The 22,205-nt window shown below is 37.4% G+C and overlaps 1 protein-coding gene and 1 long non-coding RNA gene across 8 annotated transcripts in view; one reads left to right on the top strand and one right to left on the bottom strand.

Annotated features, from left to right (window-relative positions):
* The window catches only part of SLC17A3 (solute carrier family 17 member 3), a 28,735-nt gene extending 13,325 nt beyond the window's left edge, over positions 1-15,410 (bottom strand). For 6 of the 7 annotated variants that reach the window (XM_045390585.3, XM_074038731.1, XM_005553845.4 and 3 more), the window contains exons 1-6: positions 15,334-15,410; positions 11,380-11,503; positions 7,484-7,695; positions 7,047-7,280; positions 6,875-6,962; positions 438-524 (exon numbers count right to left, since the gene is read on the bottom strand). In XM_045390585.3, coding sequence (XP_045246520.1) covers positions 438-524; positions 6,875-6,962; positions 7,047-7,280; positions 7,484-7,695; positions 11,380-11,470 — 712 coding nt within the window. In that variant the 5' untranslated portion in view covers positions 11,471-11,503; positions 15,334-15,410. The remainder of the gene's footprint in view (positions 1-437; positions 525-6,874; positions 6,963-7,046; positions 7,281-7,483; positions 7,696-11,379; positions 11,504-15,333) is intronic. The other variant, XM_074038733.1, reaches the window with a different exon arrangement.
* Positions 1-22,205, top strand: part of LOC135970691 (uncharacterized) — a 52,511-nt gene that overhangs the window by 18,232 nt on the left and 12,074 nt on the right. The window lies entirely within an intron of this gene.

Raw genomic sequence — 22,205 nt, 5'->3', positions numbered from 1 at the left:
GAGGTTGGCAAAATTCATCCTCTTGGTGTTTCATGTTTTCTCCTCTCTAAGAAACTTGAGCCTCACTCAGGATGCTTTGCTCCTATGCTTAATCTGAGACAAAACCGAGAGCAGCACCTAACTCTCTGGATTTCTTCCTTCCGTGTCTTACCACTGAACTGCAAGCCTATCCCCTACTGCCTGCAATGGCAGCAGAGTATGCCTGATTACCGTGTGATAATACTACAATACGGTAGGTTAATAGCACTTTATAATAGGCAGGAGAACTTCCAATTTTTTTTATGGCATTGGCTAATTATTCCCTTAGATTAAGATATTTTGTTTTCTAGGATTTATCTGTCTTGACTCATTTCGTCTGGAAAACTATACACAAATATACTTACTGAGGAGAATCTTTCTGCATATGAAAGTCTGAGAACTGGGAGATAGTAGCTTACCAAAGATATAGAAGACAAAAGGCCACCCAAGGGTTTCACTAATGAAGCCACCTATGAGGATGGCAGAAAAGCATCCCAGTAACATTCCTGCAAAGAGACAGAAAGTAAGCTGTGGGACTCTAGACTTCTTCCTGGCAAACACATACAGATTGATAGATGACATATTATAGAGCAGTAGCACTAAACCATAAGGAGACGAGCATATTAGAATGCACAAACTTCAAATTTATGATTTAAGAACATATAATTTCATATGTTCTCCTTAGAGCACATTTTTCTGGCAGTTCCCTATAACATAGCAGATGACTGTCATACTTCCTTTCAAGTTCTTGTAATTACACAAGTTATATATGCTTATTGTAAAAGTAAACTACTATAAGGAGCCAAAGTTACTCTCATCTGCCTTCCCAGCCATTCATTCTTCTCTCTAAAATTAACCATTAGTAACAATGTATTATATAATACGTAATTGCATGCCTTTTCTTTTCTGTACACATAAATAATATATATCTACACATAGTCATCCTCCTGATAAATGCATTTATGTAGTATGTAGGCAGAAAGATAGATTTTTCTATAAATGTGCTAATAACTCTTTTAACTTGTATAGCTTTTCAGAATGTTCTAATATGGTAGGGCATGTTCCCTTTTTATCACTTTTTCAAACATTTCCAGGTGATTGTATTTTTTATTTTCCAGATGAACATTAATATTAAGCTGTCAAATACTATATATGTGTATAAGTATTATCATTTTTAAAAAAACAGGATCATAATGTTTCTATTGTTTTGGGACTTCACTTTTTATTCAACAATTAGTCTGGTAAGCATTTTTATGTCATTGTAGATTCTACGTAGTTACTCTGAACATAGACATAATTTATTTCTGTGCAATAGAATATCAGAAGTGGACTTGCTAGGTCAAAGTCTAGATCAAAGGCTATGAGCATTTTAAATTTTGGTAAATACTGACAAAATACCTTACTAGAAGGGTGTACCAAATTAAATTGCCAAAAATCTTGTTTTTTTTTTTTTCCTCGTCTCTTTGACAGCATTTAATATCCTCAAAGGTTTTTCCTTGTTGTTGTTTCTTGTTTTTTTTTGTTGTTTGAGACAGGGTCTTGCTCTGTCACTCAGGCTGGAGATTTATTACATGGTGCAATCACAGATTACTGTAATCTCAAACTCCCACGCTCAAGCAATCCTTCCACCTCAACCTCCAAGTAATGGAAAGACAGGTGCATGTCACCACACTTGGCTAACTTAAAAAAATTCTTTATAGAGATGGGAATCTTGCTATGTTACTCAGGCTGGCCTCAAACTCCTGACCTCAAGTAATCCTTCCATCTTGGCCTCCCAAAGCACTGGATTATAGGCATGAGCCATCATGCCTATAAAAGGTTTTTTTTTTTTTCATTTTTGCATTTTATTTTTTATTTATTATACTTTAAGTTCTAGGGTATATGTGCACAAAGTGCAGGTTTGTTACATATGCATACATGTGCCATGTTGGTGTGCTGCACCCATTAACTCGTCATTTACATTAGGTATATCAAAGTTTTTAAAAATTGCCTTTCCGGCCCGGTGCAGTGGCTCACGCTTGTAATCCCAGCACTTTGGGAGGCCGAGGCAGGCAAATCAGGAGGTCAGGAGTTCGAGACCAGCCTGGCCAACATGGTGAAATCCTGCCTCTACTAAAAATACAAAAACTTAGCTGGGTGTTGTGGGGGATGCCTGTAATCCCAGGTACTCGGGAGGCTGAGGCAGGGGAATCGCTTGAACCCAGGAGGCGGAGGTTGCAGTGAGCCGAGATCGCGCCACTGCACTCCAGCCTGGGCGACAGAGTGAGACTCCGTCTCAGGAAAAAAAAATTATTTTTCCAATATTAATGAAAAAGAGAGCTGGGAGTGGTGGCTGATGCCTGTAATCCCAGCACTTTGGGAGGCTGAGGTGGGAAGATCAGTTGAGGCCAGGAGTTCAAGTCCAGCCTGGGCAATAAGTAATATCCTGTCTCTACAAAAAACAAAAAGTAAAAAATTATCCAAGCATGGTGGTGTCTGACTGTAGTTTTAGCTATTCAGGAATCTGATGCAGGAGAATCACTAGAGCCTAGGAGTTCAAGGCTGCAGTGAGTTGAGATCATGCCACTGCACTCTAGCCTGGGTGGCAAAGGGAGACCTTACTTCCAAAAAAAAGAATAAATAATAAAGAGTACCCCATTTTAATTTCCTTTTTCATAGTAAAGTTGCACTTTTTTTTCTATCTTTAGCTATCATTTTTTATTTCTTCTGTGAACTGTCTGTTCATAATCTTCTTATCTTTGTTTCTTTTGCTTGTTTAATTTTCCCTTAATTTACAGAATCTTTATGTATTGTGAATGATCCTTTGTCTGTATGCTGGCTGCAATTATCCTCCCATCTTTAACCTTTTTAATGTTGTGTTTTGTAATTCAGCTGTAAGTTTTTATGAAGCCGGATCTCTGATTCTCCTCTATAATGACAGCTACATTTATTCTTTAGTTTAGAAGATCTTTTCCCACCTCATAACATTAAAAAAAAAAAAAAAAAAAAAAAAGTCTCTTATTTACTTGTGTTGCCTCATTTAAGCACTAGTAGTCAGATTTATAATTGAGTAAATAGAGAGAAAACTTAAATAACTTGCCAAAGGTCACATTGTTAATAACGGGAAGTTGGTGTTGGAAATGAGACTGCCTGACCCCAGGCCACAGATACATGGAGATGGAAAACAGCACCTTTTTCTACCACTAAGTCTACCAAATCTGCATCTTTTCCTTGAACTCTCTGCCTTTGCTTTGACTATAATGGGGAACAGGTTTCTGCATTTCATCCATCCAAAGCCAGGTCCCTTCTTATCCTCTGGACCCCATCTCCTCCAATCTACCCCAGGCTTGGACTCCTAAGAGTATGCATTCTCTCCCTGCATCCTCACTTCCCTCTTCAACTCTTGAATCTTTCCCATCCACATGCAAATATAGCTTCCTGTGGCTCATGCTAAAAACAAAACAAACCCTTCAGAACCCCCTCCATGCACTTTGACATTTCTCTGCCTCTCTTCAAGGCAAAACTTCCCAAAAGGCTGTGCTAACTGTCTCCATTCTCTTTCTTCTTGTTCTTTTCTCAGCCGATTCCCAACATACCTCCATTTTCACTCTCAAAACACTGACATGGTTCTTGTTAAGATTTTTTGTGACTTCCATCCTGCTGGACTCATGGCCACTTGCTCAAGCCCAGCAGCGTGTGGTACAGTTGGCCGTTTACCTCTGACTGACTGTTGTCTTGCGGCATCTGTCACACACACCTACCTTGTTTTCCCACTGCCTCATGGGAAGTTTCTCAGAACTTTTGCTGGCCTGTCATTCTCTTCTAAGGCCTGAATGCTGGAAGGCCTCACAGCTATTCCCTTGGTTTTGTCCTCTTCTCCATCTATGTTCTTTCTCTACGTGGTCTTGTCCAGGACCAGGGTTTTAAATACTATTTCTATTGAAATACTGAGGAATTTTCAGTATGTCCTGTTTTTTTCTCATATCGCTACCAAATTCCAAACTATAAACCAATCTCCATTCAGATGCCTAACAGCTCATGGCTAATACTTGATTTACATTGACTTATTTAATGCTTAAATACACACACACAAATACATATACATACATTCGCATCTACCATAGGTTGATATCACATGTATCAACCTGTGTGTGAGCTGTATCGTATATACGTTCATAACTAAAGTGTATTTGTTTTGTTTTTATGTTTTGGGCTTCATTAAAGTTGTATCATCCAGGATGTCTTTTTCTAAGACACTGTAATGTGTTTGCTGTATTATATGAGAATATTCATTTCTACCATAGAAAATAAATAAATTCACCTTATAAGAGATTATTCAAATGTCATAAGATGTGTTGGGTATTGATTATAACAAAGTCAGTAATTTGAGAGATAGACAAAATTCATAAACTATGTAAATTAAAGATAAATAATTTACTAAGAATACCATGTTTATCTTTGAACATAGATATAAAGGGATATGAAGACTAAGAGACAAATAATATTAGTCAGGCAATGATTTTAAACATGAGTCTCTGAACATTCATGGAGGTTTAGAGGCACTCAATCAGGGAAGCACTGAAGCTTGTGAAATTCAAATGTAGCCATCTCTTCCCAACTCTTCATTCAGTGACTTGACTGAATCTTGAAATCAGCTATGGTGGGAGTTTTTAGAGCACAGAAACTGATAAATACTATAAATGGGCTTACTTTCTCCCCTAAAAAGCCTGTTTAACAGCACAGCACTGCTGACTCAATATTTGTCCGGGCCTAATTCAGCACCCACTGGAGATACCCATTCTGTCTCCACGTGCTCAAGAAACACAAAGCCATGGCACTTAGTTCGTTAGGGAATGGACCTGTGGCCAGCAGCACTCATCCTTGTGTTTTTCCCATACAGCAAATGCATGTTATTGGCCCTGATGCCTTTCCTCTAGACACCCCTGTTTGAACCTCAACTCTGGTTCTCAGAACCACACCATCAGTGGTAAGGCTGGTGCAGCAGAAAGACAGAGAAAGAATGTTTGAACACTTGAACATTCTGCACACTTGATTCAGGTCATGCTTCTGCCTGCTTGTACTCTATCTTACATGGGTTAACATATCCCATTTCCACTCCTCCCCCTTACTTTTTACCCTGTGTTTTAAATTGACGTAACACTGCAATTACAGCACCTAATGTGGTCTGTGAGCCTATCTGGTCTATGACCTCTGGGATAGTTTGTCTGGTAGTGTACCTTAGGCTACCAAGGTATCAAGGCATTTTCCTCCATGATAGACGTGCTTTATTCATACAACATTTGTGTTTCTGAGATTAATCTATGTTGTTTCATGCAGCTACAGTTTCTTCATTTTCACTGCTGTATGATATTGCATTATTTTTAGATTTAAAGGTGTTTGGGTTAATTTTTCTTATCACCTATTAAAAGCTGCCTTAGATATTAACTACCAGTTCTGTTTGGTCTGCTCAGTGCCTTAAGTTACTAAACTCCTTAAGTGGCTGCAAAGTTTCCTATCTATAATAGGTGCACCTTTTTAGGCTCCCTTAGAAGATACAGTACACCATGTCCTAGAGGCTGGCAATACTTGAGCCCTTCCACTAAAGGCAGGTGCCTTCTGCAGTAGTCCTACGCCAACCTTATGAGCTGAGTAATTCCATCCACCAGTACAGCCTGCAGAGGAGCCCCGGGATAATCAGAAATGGCAGTTTTTATAAGATCTACTGAGGAAAGCAGGCAGGTTCAGCTCACTCCACCTGCTGATGGGATTCTCCAGTGGCTTTCTGTTGGGTGCCTTCAGACAACCATGGGCTCTATGCTCTCTAACCAGGTTGGGAGGCCGGAAAGGATCACCCGCCTGGAGCCTCTGAAACAGTCCTTCAACACCAAAGATGAGAAAACTTCTGGAACCTGCACCCTTTGTAGGCTACTGAGATTCTTCTAGGTACCGTCATTTGACCTGTTCTGGTTGTTCAGTCTCTATATACTCAGAAGTGAGAGGAAAGGGAGTTGCTACTTTCTATAAGATCACTGTCTTCAGTCCAAGTCTTTTAACTTTTCTTTCATCTCTTGATTTTCTTGTGCTGTATTCTGAGATAATCCCTCAGTGTGATAAACAAAGTGAATTTTCTTAGTCCAAGTTGCAAATGGCAGAGACTAATCCTCCAGAATTGTGAGGGTTTTAGAGTGTGCTGTTAGTCAGGGTGTGTGTATAGCTTTTTTTCTGGACTTGAAGGGTCCCTGTCTTCTTGGTACTCATAAATTACCAGGAGAGTTACCCTTTTTTTCTCACCTAGCACCCACTGTAGCAATCTCCTGTTTCTTAACCATACACTGTCCATTTTCCACACTTCCCCTGTATAACTTAGACTTCTTCCTCCAGAATATTCATTCAGAGCACAGTGTCCAGGCAGATAATTATCAGAAAGAAGTTCTCAGGACAATTGAGAGCAACTCCAAAGAAGATTAAGTTGAATCTTTACCTTCCAATAAATAATAGTATAAACTCCCAAATGTCAGGAATTAATATATAAAGATAAAGCCATACAAGCTCAAGAAAAAAAAAACATGAACGGAGTTTTTTTTATAACCTTTCCATCTATGATTCAAAATCCAATGCCATAAAAATGATCAATTTGACCACATAAAAATATTTTTTAAATGCTCCAAGTCATAGTGTAGGCAAAGTCATGCCACAAATGACATCTTAGGGAAAATAACTGAAAATCATGTCATAGACAAAGGACCAGTCTTTTTAATTTAAAAATACTTCATTGGCATTGAGCAGATGATGAGGAACCATGCAATGAAAAGCTGTCAAGGAACCCAGTGGTAGAATGTTGGATTGTAGTGTTCCCATTTGGAGTACATGACCTTACCTGATAAAGCAATGCTGCAGAGTCTGCTTCGTTCATGTGGAGGGCCCCACTTTTCCCAAATTGCAAACTGACCCCCAATTACTGAGCACTGAAATTAAAATGATTAGAGTTCTTAACGTGTGGTGCCATGTCAAAATTAATATCCAACTCAGATTTATAAAATATTGGGTACCTGGCTTAGGCCCTGGACTATTCGAGTTACAATGAGGAAGACTATTCCAAAGTCAGCAGCCAGAGGGATGCATAGAGTGAGAAATGAAGTTGCAAACAAAGAAATGCCAACCACTCGCTTTGTTCCTACTCTTCCAGCCAAGTATCCACTGGGAGCCATTGTCAGTATGCCACCATAACCAACAGCACCAAAGATGATGCCTTGGATTTGAGGAGACCAGTCATACACAGGAGCCTTAGAGAAACAGAGAATGCTGTAGTAAACCTTACACAAAAAGATTCTCACATACCCTAAAAAGCTTCTTTAGACCTTTTACTTGCTTTCAAATCACTATTTTCTCCATTAAAGTTTTTAAACATACATACTCTAGAAAAATAATTATCCAAGCAAACAAACAGCAAAAAGAAAAGCACAAATTTATATCTTGTGTTGCTTACCTTTGCAGAAAGACTCTCTGGGGCTTTATTTAGGTTACCAAATGAGTCAACAGGCAGTCCCTCAGAGGAGCCATTGAACTGGGATTGAGGGCTTGTGCTGTTGACCATGGCTACCATGGTGATGTTCATGATGACATTTTGTGCTATCGTTGTAAAGTTGCAGAAATGTAAGACAAGGGCTATTCCATAACGAGCAGAACATAAACTTGGAACTGGAAATATTATGACATCATATTAGTGCTTTTTAAAATTGAGCTAGCATTAGTTTTTCACAAGATATGATTTAAAAAGTATCTGATCACCTAAAGATTTAAATCATTACTTAAATGACACTTCTGTTGGCTTTAGGAAAGAAAGATACAAAAGGAGGAGATCACTGAGTTGAGCTAAAGGACGTTTTATACCACAGCTTTGTAGAGCCTAACTTGATCTCAGGGATTCTGTTCATCCTAAAATTTTGTCCCTCCCATTCCTAGGTCATTGTGTTCTACGGTTGATGAACTTACTCACAAGTAAATGCTTATACATATATGTGTGTGTGTGTGTGTGTGTGTAACACATATATATGAAAGGAAAATATATACATATGAATATGTGCACATATTTAAATTGCTGCATATAATTTATAATATATTACATATAATTTGTATGTATAATTATATATAAATATAAAGCATATAATTTATATATGACATGTATTGTTATACATAATGCACTATATGTTATGTATAATATGCATAAATTTTATGTATGTAAATGAAATGTAAGTTACACTTTGAAGAGAGTTGTCCATTGGTATAGATGTATTCCATTCACATCTTAAAACATTGAAGATATATTTTCACTTAATTTTTGAGATTAAACTCCTAGGAAGATTCTCTCATTAGAGAAACTGATGCCCACAAACTATGAAAAAATAAAGTGAAAAATAGTGGAAAAAGAAAGGAGCACAGCATTCAAATAATCTGTATGTGTACAGCTAGGAAAGATGGCAACTTAAATGTAGAAATCTCATTCTCCCTTTTCCATATCCTGGCTAAATTGTCCAAAAAATGTAAAACATAGGGAAATCAGCATTTGTGGTTGAAATTAAAGAACTCTTCAGAAGTTAAAATCCAGGAAAAAAAATCAGTTAGATGAGATTGAATGGTATAAAAGTTTCAAAGGTTAGGTCTCTACTCAACTTCTTTAAAAGTCTTGCAGCATTATATTAAGTGAGTAGAAGGTATCCTGGCAGAACACAACAAACAGTCTAATTTGAAGGGCAAATAAAATGTATGAGCCAAGAAGCCGTATTTATCTGGGCTCAGACTTTTTACACTAGGAATTCAGGCAGAGTAGCTCTTTGAAACTCTCTCCAACCCTTTCACTTTTTTCTGCGTGGGAAGAAAAGGGACTTCGATCAATGAGACTGGGTAAATAAATTGAGCATGTGTAGCTCTATATCTTCTCCAGCCTGCCTGGAAGCTGTCTACTTTCCTGCCATGCAACTACTTTAGCAGTGCAAGCCTGGGATTGTCCGGTTCACCCTATGCCTGCATGGATACATCTATTCAATGCAACGGAAATAGCAGGGAGCTGGATTGATCACTGTTCTAGACCATGTCCTCCAGTCCAGATTTGACATCTTCAGTCAATCATTGAACAAAACACTTATCAATCACCTCCAATACTGGGCCCTAGAAGTGTAGCAGCAAACGTAGCACACAAATAGCCCTGTGTTTGGGGACCTCACATTCCAGAGAGAAGCACAAAATATGAAACACAAACAGTAAATCAAATAATGTGTTAGAAGGTGATAAATGCTGTAGAGAAAATAAAGCAAGAAAGGGGGGACGTCCCAATGACATACCAGAGAGGTGGTCATGCAGACATCTGGGGAAAGAACATACCAAGTAGAGAGAACAGCCCTGGGGCTGGTTGGAGAGTGCCTGGTATGTTCAAAGAATCAAAAAGAGGGGACTATGACAGAATGGAGTGAGCCAGGGGTACCAGAAGAGATGTTAGGAAAGCTAGATAATGGGGCCTGAATTGTTCAAGATATGTGGGCCGTTGCAGGTACTTTGGCTTTTACTTTGAGTGAGACGGGGGCCACTGGAGGGTTTTCAGCAAAAGTGGAACATGATGTGACTTACATTTTGAAAGGATCTCTTTGGCTGCAGAAATGAGAACAAAATGATAGAGAGGAAGTGCAGTTAGGAAGCTATTGCAATAATTCAGAAGAGAAGTGAAGCTATCTTGGATTAGGGTCATGGCAGTAGCTGAGATGTGGTCAGACCCCAGATAAATCCCAGAGTGGAACAAACACCAAATGAGAGTTTCAGTTTTACAGGTGGGTGGAAGGCAAGGAGAAGGGGAATTGGAGAGCTTGTTGTTCTAAACAAGAAGAAGAATGAAGTTCTACTTTCCTAGGAAGAAAGGTCTTTGGAAGGAGCAGGTTTGTAAGGTGGGGTGGTCAAGAGCTTATTACTGGACATGTTAAAACAGAGATGCTTCTTAGGCACCAAAGAGAAGGTGTTGAGCATGTTGGATATACAGTTCTTAAGTTTAGAAGAGAAGTAGGAGTTGAGGCATAACATTGGGAGTTTTGTTCCACTAAAACTGAATTGATCAACCGATTAACAGATCAAACTGAATAGGTCCGAAACTAAACTCTTGAGCCCTACCACCTCAAAACTTCTACCCAGAGTCTTTCCCAGCTCCGTTGATAGAAATCTTATTCTTCCAAACACTTTGCAATCCTTGATCTGGAATGTAGTATTGTCTTCATATTCCAAATGTGTATAGAATCCAACAACTTCTCACAAGGGCCACTGTTATTTTTTGACTAAAGCTAATTTCATGTGGTTCTAGCTATCAATATCTCCTGCCTGAATTTTTGCAGTAACCTTCAGCTTGGTTCCTTGCTTCTAATCTATTCTCAATACAGCAGTTGGAGTATCCTCATCATACCATAAATAAAATCACCTCCTCTTCTTCTCAAAATCCTCCCTGTGATTTTATTTTTGTTTGGATTAAAAACTAAGGTCTCTGCAGTGAACAAAGGAAATGAAATATGTAAACTGTTTGCCTCACAATTTTCATTTCTTGGGAATAAACCCTGAAGAAATAATTCCAATGTGGACTAGTGTTGTGTTAAATAATGTTCATTTATCATCATACATATAATAACTTACATACACAGTTCATATGCATCTAATAACCTAAGTAACATATATAGTTCATATATAGATATAATAGCCGAGTAACAAAAGAAAATTCCACAAATTAAATATCCAGTCACAAGAAGGTTTTTCAGCTAAATAATACTTCATCTATTGGCTATGTTGGAATATAATACGTATCCTTTAAGAATCCATATTGCTTTATAAGATTCACAAAGAGATTCACACTTTATGAATCTAATAAATCAATATGGAAAAGTATATGCTGTCAAGTTAAAAAATATACAACACAATACATAAAGTGTAGAACTATGCAAAATGAAGGCAATAAAATTAAATTATAGTCGAATTAAGCTGATGAAAACCTTTTTATTTCTTGTTTTTTGAAGTATCTATAATTGGTTTTTCTTTTTTAAATTAAGCAATACAGTTACATTTAAAATATTACATGCAATCACAAGCAGGACACACAATCCTATGTGTAGACAATTCAGTAGCAATTATCAAGAACGTAAAGATTCGATAGATAAAGATTGAAAGGTAACTGTCAAAAATAAAATGCTTCTTTTTAGTAATATTTATTTCCTTCATATTTGCAAAATATGTTAATTTCACTGGATTTGTAAAAAGAATTAAAGAACGTAAAAATCACAAATTCATTTTTATAGTAATACATTGACAAAAATAATTCACTGTAAAATCCTAAAACCAAGCATTTGAGGTCGAATTTACCTTTCCTGGGGATCAGTACCTCATCCACTTGCATATCTTGTGCATTCTTACTCTCCCTTGCTTTAGGACTCAACTCTGTCTTGGTGGCCATTGTGTTTCTCCTCTCCAGGTGAATGGTTTCCACCTATCAGGGAGACATGTAATTCACATGCATCAGTTGAAAGAAAGGGACTTCCCTTTGAAATATTTAAACCGGGGCACCAAGGAAGCAAAAGCTGGCCCATTCCATCTGGCTGGGGACAGGGAAGTTCATTGTCCCCTCTTGGCTCAACACAACAGGCATACTGCACCTAAGGTTTGGAATTGTTTATTTATTAGGATCTAGAGTGCTCTCGGTGTGCCAGCTTATGAGCAATGACTTTGAAGTTAAGTATTCCCAAGTTCAAATTCAGGTTCATGATTTACTGTGCCAAGTGCCACTAGGAGCACATTTGTGTGTTTCAGTTTCCTCATCTGTTGTTAATAACAATAACATCTTCATCAAAAAAATGCTGTCAGCTGAAACAGATTGCATATACCTAGAACATTGCCAGACACCCAGTAAATAAAAGCTGTAGTTCATTGTCATCATCACTGGAGCTACCACAGCAGTGGGTCACCTCAGAGCTATGCTCCTCTGGAATCTTCTACCTGCACCTGAGAACCTGGCTTCTACTGCCCTTGACAACACCCATACTGCTTCCTCATTTGACTCACTGTATCGATGTGTGTCACATAATTGGGGACCAAATTTGCATAATGAGAAGATAACATTCAAATCTCATATTATTATTGTCCATAGGTTGATGATGTGTCTACAGATTTCTAGAAATAACTAACATGGAGATTGTGACCTTTTTGCATATAAGACAACTAAAAAGAACCATTACTGTATTACAATACTAGGATCTTCAATGCCCAAGGAGATTTTTATGTGTTACTATATGTAGAATTGTAATATTTGTGCTATGTTTACTGCTCATATTATTAAATTTGACTCTCTTAAAGAAAACGTCTCAAAATATGTAACTGCTTCTACCACTAATAAACCAAACTTGTCAGCTTAATAAATTAAATCTTCCTAAATATCTAAGCACTAGTACTTAACCAGAACTGGCCTGATGTCATTGTTGCAAACTAAGGAATAACTTCTTAGTATCTCTTTATAGTAGAAGTTTTATTATTCAGAGGTATATTTTCACCAAGAGAGGAGGGACATAAGGACATTCCCAAGACCGGGTAATTTATAAAGAAAAAGAGGTGTAATGGACTCACAGTTTCACATGGCTGGGGAGGTCTCACACTCATGGCAAAAGGCAAAGAAACAGCAAAGCTACATCTTACATGGCAGCAAGCAAGAGAGTTTGTGCAGGGGAACTCCCATTTATAAAATCTTCAGCTCTCATGAGACTTCTTCACTACCATGAGAACAGTATAGGGGAAACTGCCGCCATGATTCCTGGCCCCACCTGGCCCCACCTTTGACACTTGACTTTTATGGGGACCACAATTCAAGGTGAGATCTGGGTGGGGACACAGCCAAAACCATATCAGGAATTATAAAATATGTACTCACCTTTCTCCTGGTTTATTTCAATCAGTATAATTATTTTAAAATTTATCCATGTTGTCGTACATATAAAATAGTTCAATCCTTCTAATTACTGAGTAATATTCCACTCCATAGCTGTATCACAATTTGTTCATCCATTTATTTACCTTTTGATTAAAAATTGCGTTGTTTGCAGTTTTTTGCCATTACAAATAAAGCTGCAGCGAAAATTCATGTACAGGTCTTTGTATAGACATGTGCTTTCATTTCTCTTAGATAAACACTTAGAAGTGGAAAACCTGGATCATATGATAAGTGTAGTATTAATGTCTCTTCAGATCTTGCCATTGGGCATTCTAATTCCATGGTGTGGCCAGGACATTTTAAAAATAGGTCTTCTGTTTCTAGGGAAATTGCCCTGATTCTATATTCAAAGATTGTCTGGGAGATATTTTACCAAATGACAAAGATGGGTCAAACTGCATTGTTTTGTGCAACTCTGAATTTTTGTGCAACTCTCCCCAATTCTGAATTCAGTAATGTCATGATGGTAGCTTGGAATTGGCCATAATAGGAGCTTTAACACCAAAAAAAAAAAAAAAAAAAAAAAAAGTCTAAGCTACAAATTTGGGCTTAATTTATTGTTTATGAACTTCCTGGACTTAAGAAATTTATCAAACAATGTTCATCTAAGTGTGTGTGTGGGGGGGCTTGTTTGTATGTGTACACACTACATATCTACATCCACAAAGACACAAAGACACAAACTTACATAAACATATAGAAATAGATATGTAGTATGTATACTACATTCATTACTATATACATATAGTATATATACATTAGTATATGTATATATACATATAGCAATGAATGCTTTTCAGGCATGAAAACCCTGAAACATGAGTCAGACTTCACTTCCCACTGATTTCCTTTGCAATGATGTGACCTCCTCTGCAAAGTATAGCTACTCTTGCTAAGATGACATCCTTCATACCCAGCCCTGCATCTGCATTGTCACTGCCTCTATTCATCAGTATGATCTCCAGTCTCCACAGACAGGTCAAGGTCCCCTGATTTCATACTGATATTCCCATTTGTCTCCTGATTTTTGAAAATATTAATACTTTTTAAAGCTATCTAAGGCTTCACATGACAGTCTACCACCTGCACACAGCTTGTACACCCTATCTCCAAGCGAACCAGTATGTTACATCTTCTCTTGCCAGCAGGTCTGGTCTACCCACCTCACCATGACAGACACCTACTGTCATGGTAACCTCAAAATATTTCACTGACTTAAAACGCTGGATTCAAGCCCTGCTGACCCTTCCCACAACCTGGGGCTGTAACTAGAGGAAAGAGAAGTAATCTAGAGGAAAATTCCAAGGCACCAACTGGTGAGCCAAGAACAGGCTCAAGTAGCACAACACAGAAAATGCAGTCTCATGATCTCTTAAATATGCCCTTCCAATCAGTCTCGTAGCCTTTCTACACCTTGGCTTTACTCCAAGTAAATCCCTTTTGTTTTAACAGTTCTCTTTATTTTCCACTAAAAAACTGTGCTGCTTATCTGGGTCAGAAACTATATATTGCACTCTGAGAAGTTTCTGGTCCAAAGCAGTGTTCATAGAGAACCACACTAAGGATCAGCTTTCAGTAGAGATGATTAGTTTAAAGGCAGGGAGTGTTCTAATAGCATCCTCCCACACATCTGTGAAGTTGCAGCTGCCACAAAAAGTTGTACCTTCTCCATTCTGGCCTTGAGGACTCCCTGATTCCCTCCTTCCCACTGCCTTCAGCTCACCTACCATCTTCTGCTGACCCTGGTGACTGTCCCATTGCCTCATCTCTCCATTTCCTCTTCTATTCCTAGCCATTTTAGCTTGGTTAAATTTCACACCAACTCACTGGATCTTGATGCAGCATTTCTCCAGATGCTTTCTTGGACCAAAGCCACCCTAGCCATTGGTATAATAGAAATAATTATTATAGTCACTCTTATAAACTACTGCACCAGCCAAGTCTACATCAACCCCAGATGGAGATATTACTGACCCTCTTCCTCCAGGTCACCCAGTTGGTAAATGAAAGAGATGATATTTGTTCACAAGCCAGTCTGACCTGCAACATTTTGCTTTTAAACACCTCACAAGAGTGCCTATTTCTTGGAATTATCTTCCATAGCTGCTACTGTCTCCACTAGCTAGTTTTAAAGCATATGGATAATCAGATACAAAGCTTCGGCTTCCTGCCTCTTCTCCCTCACTTTTGTCAGTCTTGTTAATACGGATTTTTACATTTTTCAATTTAATTTTTATCATATGGGAAACTTGGGGTTGGGGAGTATATAAAAATTGTCAGTTGTTATACAGAAAAGAGTCTTGGAGGTCTTCATCTCAACACCAAGAGAAGTGACTTACCGACTTAATGTCTGTGGACGGGCTTCAGGTTGAACCCAGCATTTCCTCCAAGCTTGCTCCCTTGGACTTTTTGGAGTAGAGAGATGAGGATTCTTTGCCACCCTAAGGCTTAAGTTGCTAATCATTAATAAAAGTCATCAAACTACAAAGTTGACTCAGAAGGGCTTCTTGCTAAATAGGCTTTGAAGAAGCATTCAGAAATCCAGCCCAACCCCCTCTGCAGTTCTTCCTGCTTTTTGGCTGATGTAAGCTTCTCCACCTTCCCCTTAAGAGCGTCTCCTCGGGACCTCATAGGTGTCCTCTGGTTCAGACACTTGCATATAGTTTTTTTGCTTTACTTTGTGGTGTCTTCAATGTCTTTAGTCTTTTTTGAAAAGGTTAAAAAGAGATAAAATTATAATTAAAGAGTTCAGTATTTTTTGTGGTTTTTCCTTTGCTATTTTTGTTTTTCCTCCTTATTTGAAATTTTGTTAATATTTTTTTCTTTGAAATATGTGAATTGTAATATTATGGATGAACTTGAAGTTCATTCATTCTGTTGCTTTCTCTTTCCCTGGGTCCTTGTCCTCTTCTCAGCAAACCAAACCAAACAAAACAAGCCTGACATAAATATAATATGATTTCTCCATTTCTGTTTATTCTTGCTATTTGTATGAGTATTCACAAACTGTAATCAACAATGCTTTGTATTATTTCCAAATTTGCACACATGCTATCATGTAGCATTTATGGCCATTCTATAACCACTTTGGAAAATAAGTGACATAAATTTGGCATACCTACATGTGCACAGTGAAAGCCAAACTCTCTCAATTTCTTGTGGTTAACTCTTGCGCTAACACCCAGGAAGTCAAAAGCACTGTCACTGCTTTCCAAATGTGTGTATAGTCCGCTTGTCCTTGTCTCATAGATGAGGCAAAGTCTTCAGAATCCTAGCTTTCTGTAGTTTATTTCCAGCTCTCTGAATGCCCTGGGTTCATAATCCAGACTCCTTTCTTTATATGGGCATTAGAATCAGCCATGGAAATTTAAACATTGTTCTGTGTTTTAATGACTTTCCTGGCCTTAGCTCATACTCTTCACTTTGACTTTAAATCCCTTCTTACTTTATGGCCCTGAGGAGATTTCCTTTAGATTCTGAGTTTGACTCTTTATATCTATTTGAACTGTATTGTGAGAGGAGAGTGCGTAAACTACCTCTCAACACCCTGGCTGAGACGTGGAGCCTGGTAGGATATATCACAGATCAAGAATTCAGAAGGAGGAACCCGGGTCCTGGGGAGGGGGAGTCAGAGCTACCATTTACTGCACATTTATTACATGTCATCCTCACAATGCTTTCAGGTAAGTTTTATTATATTCTTTATAAGATAAAAGAAAAAAAACCAGATTTCTTCTGTCTGCACTTTAAGAATTTAAGTATGGAAAATTTAAGCCCATTATCATGTGGAGTAGTGTCAATTTCACCTTTCTAGGTAAAAGATTTTTCCCTGAGTCATTTCTGAAGGACTCTGGACCCTGGGATAAATAATGATCAACTTTGGGATTCACATATCACAGGAAATGTTTCTGACCTTGAATTATCCAAGTCAGAAAATGTTACTTGGTTTTGCAATTTAATGTTTAACTTTATTTAAAGTGCTCCAGAGTTGTTTACATGCTAGCTGGTTTGACTTGGAAGAAATAGACCCAACTTGTTTCTGTGTAGAAAGAATAACAATTCAGCTTTTCTTCACCTCTATAATTAAACACTTGAATGTGAATTGAGATATTTCCTTGACTTAGGTTGTAATATCCATCTTTTCTAAAAAAAGAAATTTACACTTTCCTTTCGAATAAGATTTATTTTTAAATTGCTTTGTTTTAGCCATGGGGATCATCAGAGAAGACAGAGTACACATTTCTCCTTTAATAGTTATCTTTAGCCAGGCGTGGTGCTTCACGCCTATAATCCCAGTGCTTTTGGTGGTCAAGGCCAGAGGATTACTTGAGGCCAGGAGCTTAGACAAGCCTGGGCAATGAAGTGAGACCTCTTCTCTACAAAATTTTTTTAGAAAATTGACTGGAGATGGTGGCACGCATTTGTAGTCCTAACTACTTAGGAGGCTGATGAGGAGGATTCCTTGAGCCTAGGAGTTCAAGGTTACAGTGAGCTATGATCATGCCATTGCACTCCAGCCTAGATGACACAGCAAGACTCTCTCTAAAACAAAACAACCACCAAAAAAAAAAAAAAGTTATCCTCAGACTTGTTTCATAAGACTGTGAACACTGTTGTTAATAATCAGTCACATGACAACTCAGCAGGATGCAGGCTCTGATTCTGGTTTACATTTCAGAGGACTCCAGTGCATGATCCTGTTGTGATCATAGGAAACCTGTCTCTAGTCTTCGTAGAGGAAGCCCAGAATGGGCCCAGGGAGAGGAAGCATCTTTCAGAGTCAGACCCTCCCTCAAAGCTCACAATGTCCAGCAGGGATTCTGATGAATCAGGGGTAGCTGTCAAGCAAACATACTGAATGAGCCTAAGTCTTAAAACAGAAGACTTGACTAAATGGCAGTGGTCATTCTCTGGAGCTTGGCTGGTTTTTCACACACACTCTGGTCTAAACAATGAACCCATATGTGATGTTATATCTGCTCAGAACCTTACATCTTCATGGTTCTGGCAAATCTTTTTTTCTCCAAGTTCAAGTCAGGCTTCTGTTTTGCCTTACCATCTCTATGACAAATGGAGTCAATCTGGTTACTCTAGTTATCAGTCTGACATCATCTGGTCATGGACTTGGCAGTCCATCTGGAACACTTGTGGGTGTTCTCTATTATTTTGTCTTCTATTTGTCTTCTAAAACCATCTCTATTATTTTGTCTTCTATCAGCTGAGCAAAATGGTGCATTTTTTGTTATCTACACAATGCATTCACTTATGTCCTAGATCTCCATACTGAAAACACATCTTACTTTTTTCCTTAGACGTGTCTGCTGTCTAGTGTACTTTCCACTTTCAATGCCGTTTCTTTCAGCAACTATTTAACCAGGAATGCCCAGCTAAAACTGCAAAATCATATATTGAGGACAATGGCTATGGAAAAGAAGAAAGAACAATTGTGACAAATATAATCTTTTGGAGAATACACAAAATAAAATCAGGAGTGCTTATGGGCTGAGGTGTTATATGCTTTCAGATAGAATAGTAAACAAAATTGATATCTGTAGTGCGTAAAGGATGTCGTAATTATCAAGTGAGAAAGTGTTGCATTCTGTAACCAGCACAAGTTATTACAATTATACCATGCTGAATTCATATCAAGATAACTTCACTTACTACTTGGGACTTAGACTAAAGGTATTTTACTTTGCTGAGTCTCACTTGGAGATCATTGAAAAAAATTAGGAATAAATCATGCAACAAAATGAAACCATCCACCATACTTTGCATATAACAGAAAATCAATAAATGAAGGTCATCGTCTGTCATAATTATCATTATCATTATTATTTCTATTACCACCTCTGAAATGTCATGATTAATATTCAAGATTGAAATAAAGCAATTAAAAATCAAATTCATTCAAAATAATCAAATATAATTTAATTAAAAAGTTAGAGGCAGTCAGCCATCAGTCAAAAAATACTGAGTTACTATATGCATTCCAAAAAGAAATGTAAAGGGATAGCATTACCCACAAACAATGAATAAAATAAAATTCCCTATATTTTATTTAAATAAAATAAACAGATGATATATAAACAGCATCCGTAAAACCTACAACAAACATTCCAAAGGTGAATCTTCGTTACAATCAGATACATAAAAGAGGTGTTTGCTACATCTATTCATTGGAAGGCATAACTAGCACAATAACATGAGAAAGAAATGTGAAGCAATTAGAAAAGAAGTAAAACTATAATTATTAGCAGATGATATGATTGTCTACATAAAAAAACAAATCTGTACATAAATTACTGTAATTAATGTGAGTTTAGCAAATTTGACGGAACGAAAAGTAATATTCAAAGACCAATTGCATTTTAATTACCAGCCCAAAACAAAAAAAAATGATATTATAAAAAGAGATACAATTCACAATGGCAATAAAAGAATGTAACAGCAACAAAAGGATATAAAACCTAGGAATAAATCTAACAAAAAATGTGGAAGATCGTTATGTAGAAAATTGTAAAGTTTTATTGTAAGGTATTAAAATCGAACTAAATAAAGAGACATAAGATTTTTATGAACAGGAACATTCAAAAATGTAAAAATCTCGTCTCTCCAGACTAATCCATATGCCATTCCAACCAATATTCCAACATAAATTTCCATATAATTTAATTTACTAAATATATCCTCAAATAAAGATTGTGGTTATCCCTTTCTTTGTAATCATTCTTCTACTCTGCCCCTCACCCCCTTTTCAGAGACTCCTTGTAACAAAGCCTATTTAACACTAAATATGTGCTGAGCACTATTCTGAGCATTTTATATATAATAACACTTTCACTTCTCACAGCAAACTTTTATGATAGGTACTATTATTATGCCAGTTTACAGAGAGGTTAAGTAACTTGCTAATAAGCTATGGAGTCAGAAATCCAACCACCCAGAAAGTCTGGCTGTTGTGTCCATTTTCTTACCCTCCAGACTATTCCGTCTGTTAGGCAAATATTGAAACCAACTTTCAACATCAGTTTCCTATAAAATTTCCCTCTCATTATTCTTCCTTTCGTATCTTGGCATTACTGTGAATTTGAGCTGTATCAATTTTCTTCCAAATTCCTGAGATCACCTGCCTACCTTCCTTCCCTTCTTCTCTCCTTTCCTTCCTTCTTCCCTACTTCATTTTTTTCTTATTCTTTCCTTCCTTCTTCCCTTCCTTTCTTATTTCTTTCCTTCTTCCCTAATTCTAAGGATATTTGTCATTTCTAAGAAAATCTTTTTCACACATCTAATTTTTAAAGTATGTCAGCATATATTTCTGATATTATTCATTTATTTATGTTAAATATTTATACTAACCTAACATTCCTCTAGTTTGGAGAGGGGTTCTAGCTTTTCTGTTAACTTTGGTGCTCTGTCTTGAAGTTGTTGAGTTGTACTTGGCTATTGGTTTTTATTACAAGTGATGGTGTTGAATTGCCGAATAGAAGAATACATTTCCAAAACTTAAATGTTATTTACTACTGAAGTGCAGGTTAATGAACTTTATGATTCTGAGAAGTTGTCTTAGCAGATGAGGGTGAATGTTGGTTGTGCTGCCAGGATAGGTGTGTGAGGTGCTGGCATTTTGAATCTAGGGGGTCCATGTTCTCATCTGAAACATTTTTGTTTCTTAGCTCCTAGTAACCACGTCAGTCACTTAAAAGTGTAGCTAGATTGCAAATATTAACTTGGAGAAAAATGAAAAAGGTAATTTCTCTCTTATTCTCTTCTTTTTTATTTTATTTTTTCCCTCTGCCACCTTTATGAAGGGGAGTTTGCTGCGGCTTGACATGGCTTTTCTCAGCTTCCAACATTTATACCAAAAGCTCTTAATTTGGCTCAGTTCCTTTTGATTCCTCCCTCTCTCACTCAGACTCTTATTTTTCTCTTGGTGCTAAATCAGAATGAGGAGCAAGATCATGTCAATATTGTTACAAGACAGGATTAAGGGCCAAACCTATTTATTGGCCTTTGAATTGCAAGGTTTAGTTTTTATTGTACTCAGTTTTGGCTTCTATTTGTCAGACACCTGTGCTTACAAGTGATAGAAGTCCAACTGAAATGGCTTTGGAAGAGAAAGAAAGAGAAAAAGAAAAGATGGAGACTGAGGTAGGTCACAGAAGATAAGAATGAGCAGCTGGAACAAGCACAGTTCCAGGGACCACTGCCCCAAAATAAATGAAGACCTTTCGAACTCTTATTTCAGTTGTTCTTTTGCACTTTCTCCCTTCTCTTAAATCTTCTCCAAGAGGCAACAGACAAGTCTGTTGGCAGTTTTGGAGTCTCATTCATCCCATCCATAAAAGAGAAGAGAAAGCAACTGTGTTCAAAACCTAGGAAAGGCTCTTACTGGCCCAGCCCAGAGTACTTTATTACCATTTGAACCAATTGTTGCAGCCTTGTGGGTGCAGTGCCAAGTTGTCTGATTGATCACTCCCATCATCCCAATGTTTTTCAGCCTACAGTCATTACTCTTAACAATTTAGCACCTCTTATCAATTTAGCCGGCATGGTTTTTTAAACAAAATGGATGAGGCTAGAATAGAATGGAACAGATCAGAGTGCATCCCACTTAGTAAGAGTCAGGATTTTTTGTGAAACTTTTGATTCTGCAACACATATATTTACATATTAAGCCTATATATTAGTATTGCAGCACATTTTAAAAATGTATATTTTTTACTCTAGGTCTGTCATACTCCAAAAGGGTTAAAATTCTCTCCTTACTGCACGTTTTATGTATTTTATTTCTATTAATAACACCTCTGCTTCTGAGACATAAATGCTTTTGCTTGGCCTTTCAAAAAGGACGGCCTAGAAAATAATTGTTCAACCACGTAATTGCTTCACTTTTCATTACCCTGTGGGTTTATTGGGCAGATACATCTATTTCTCCTCTGGACTCCAAAGTCAAAGGTTGTGTTTTGTATGCATGCTTCTTTCTTTACTCTAGGTCAAACTGTATTCCACAGTCCAGTCTGGGAACTGACGTAAGCTTCTAGTTGTTAGACGATGGTAGCCATCAAAGAAGCTTAAGGTGATCTATAGTTAGGTTTAATAAAAGTAAATTTTAGACTAAAATCTGCCATATGTACAGATATTTATGAAACCATCTAACCATCACATTGTGCCAAATGTTCATTCCTAGTGAATGCAACACCATTCCAGA

Source organism: Macaca fascicularis, chromosome 4 (assembly GCF_037993035.2).
Source record: "Macaca fascicularis isolate 582-1 chromosome 4, T2T-MFA8v1.1".
Taxonomy (NCBI): domain Eukaryota; kingdom Metazoa; phylum Chordata; class Mammalia; order Primates; family Cercopithecidae; genus Macaca; species Macaca fascicularis.
The sequence above is the reverse complement of the archived record's forward strand: the minus strand, read 5'-3'. Positions and strand labels throughout refer to the sequence as shown.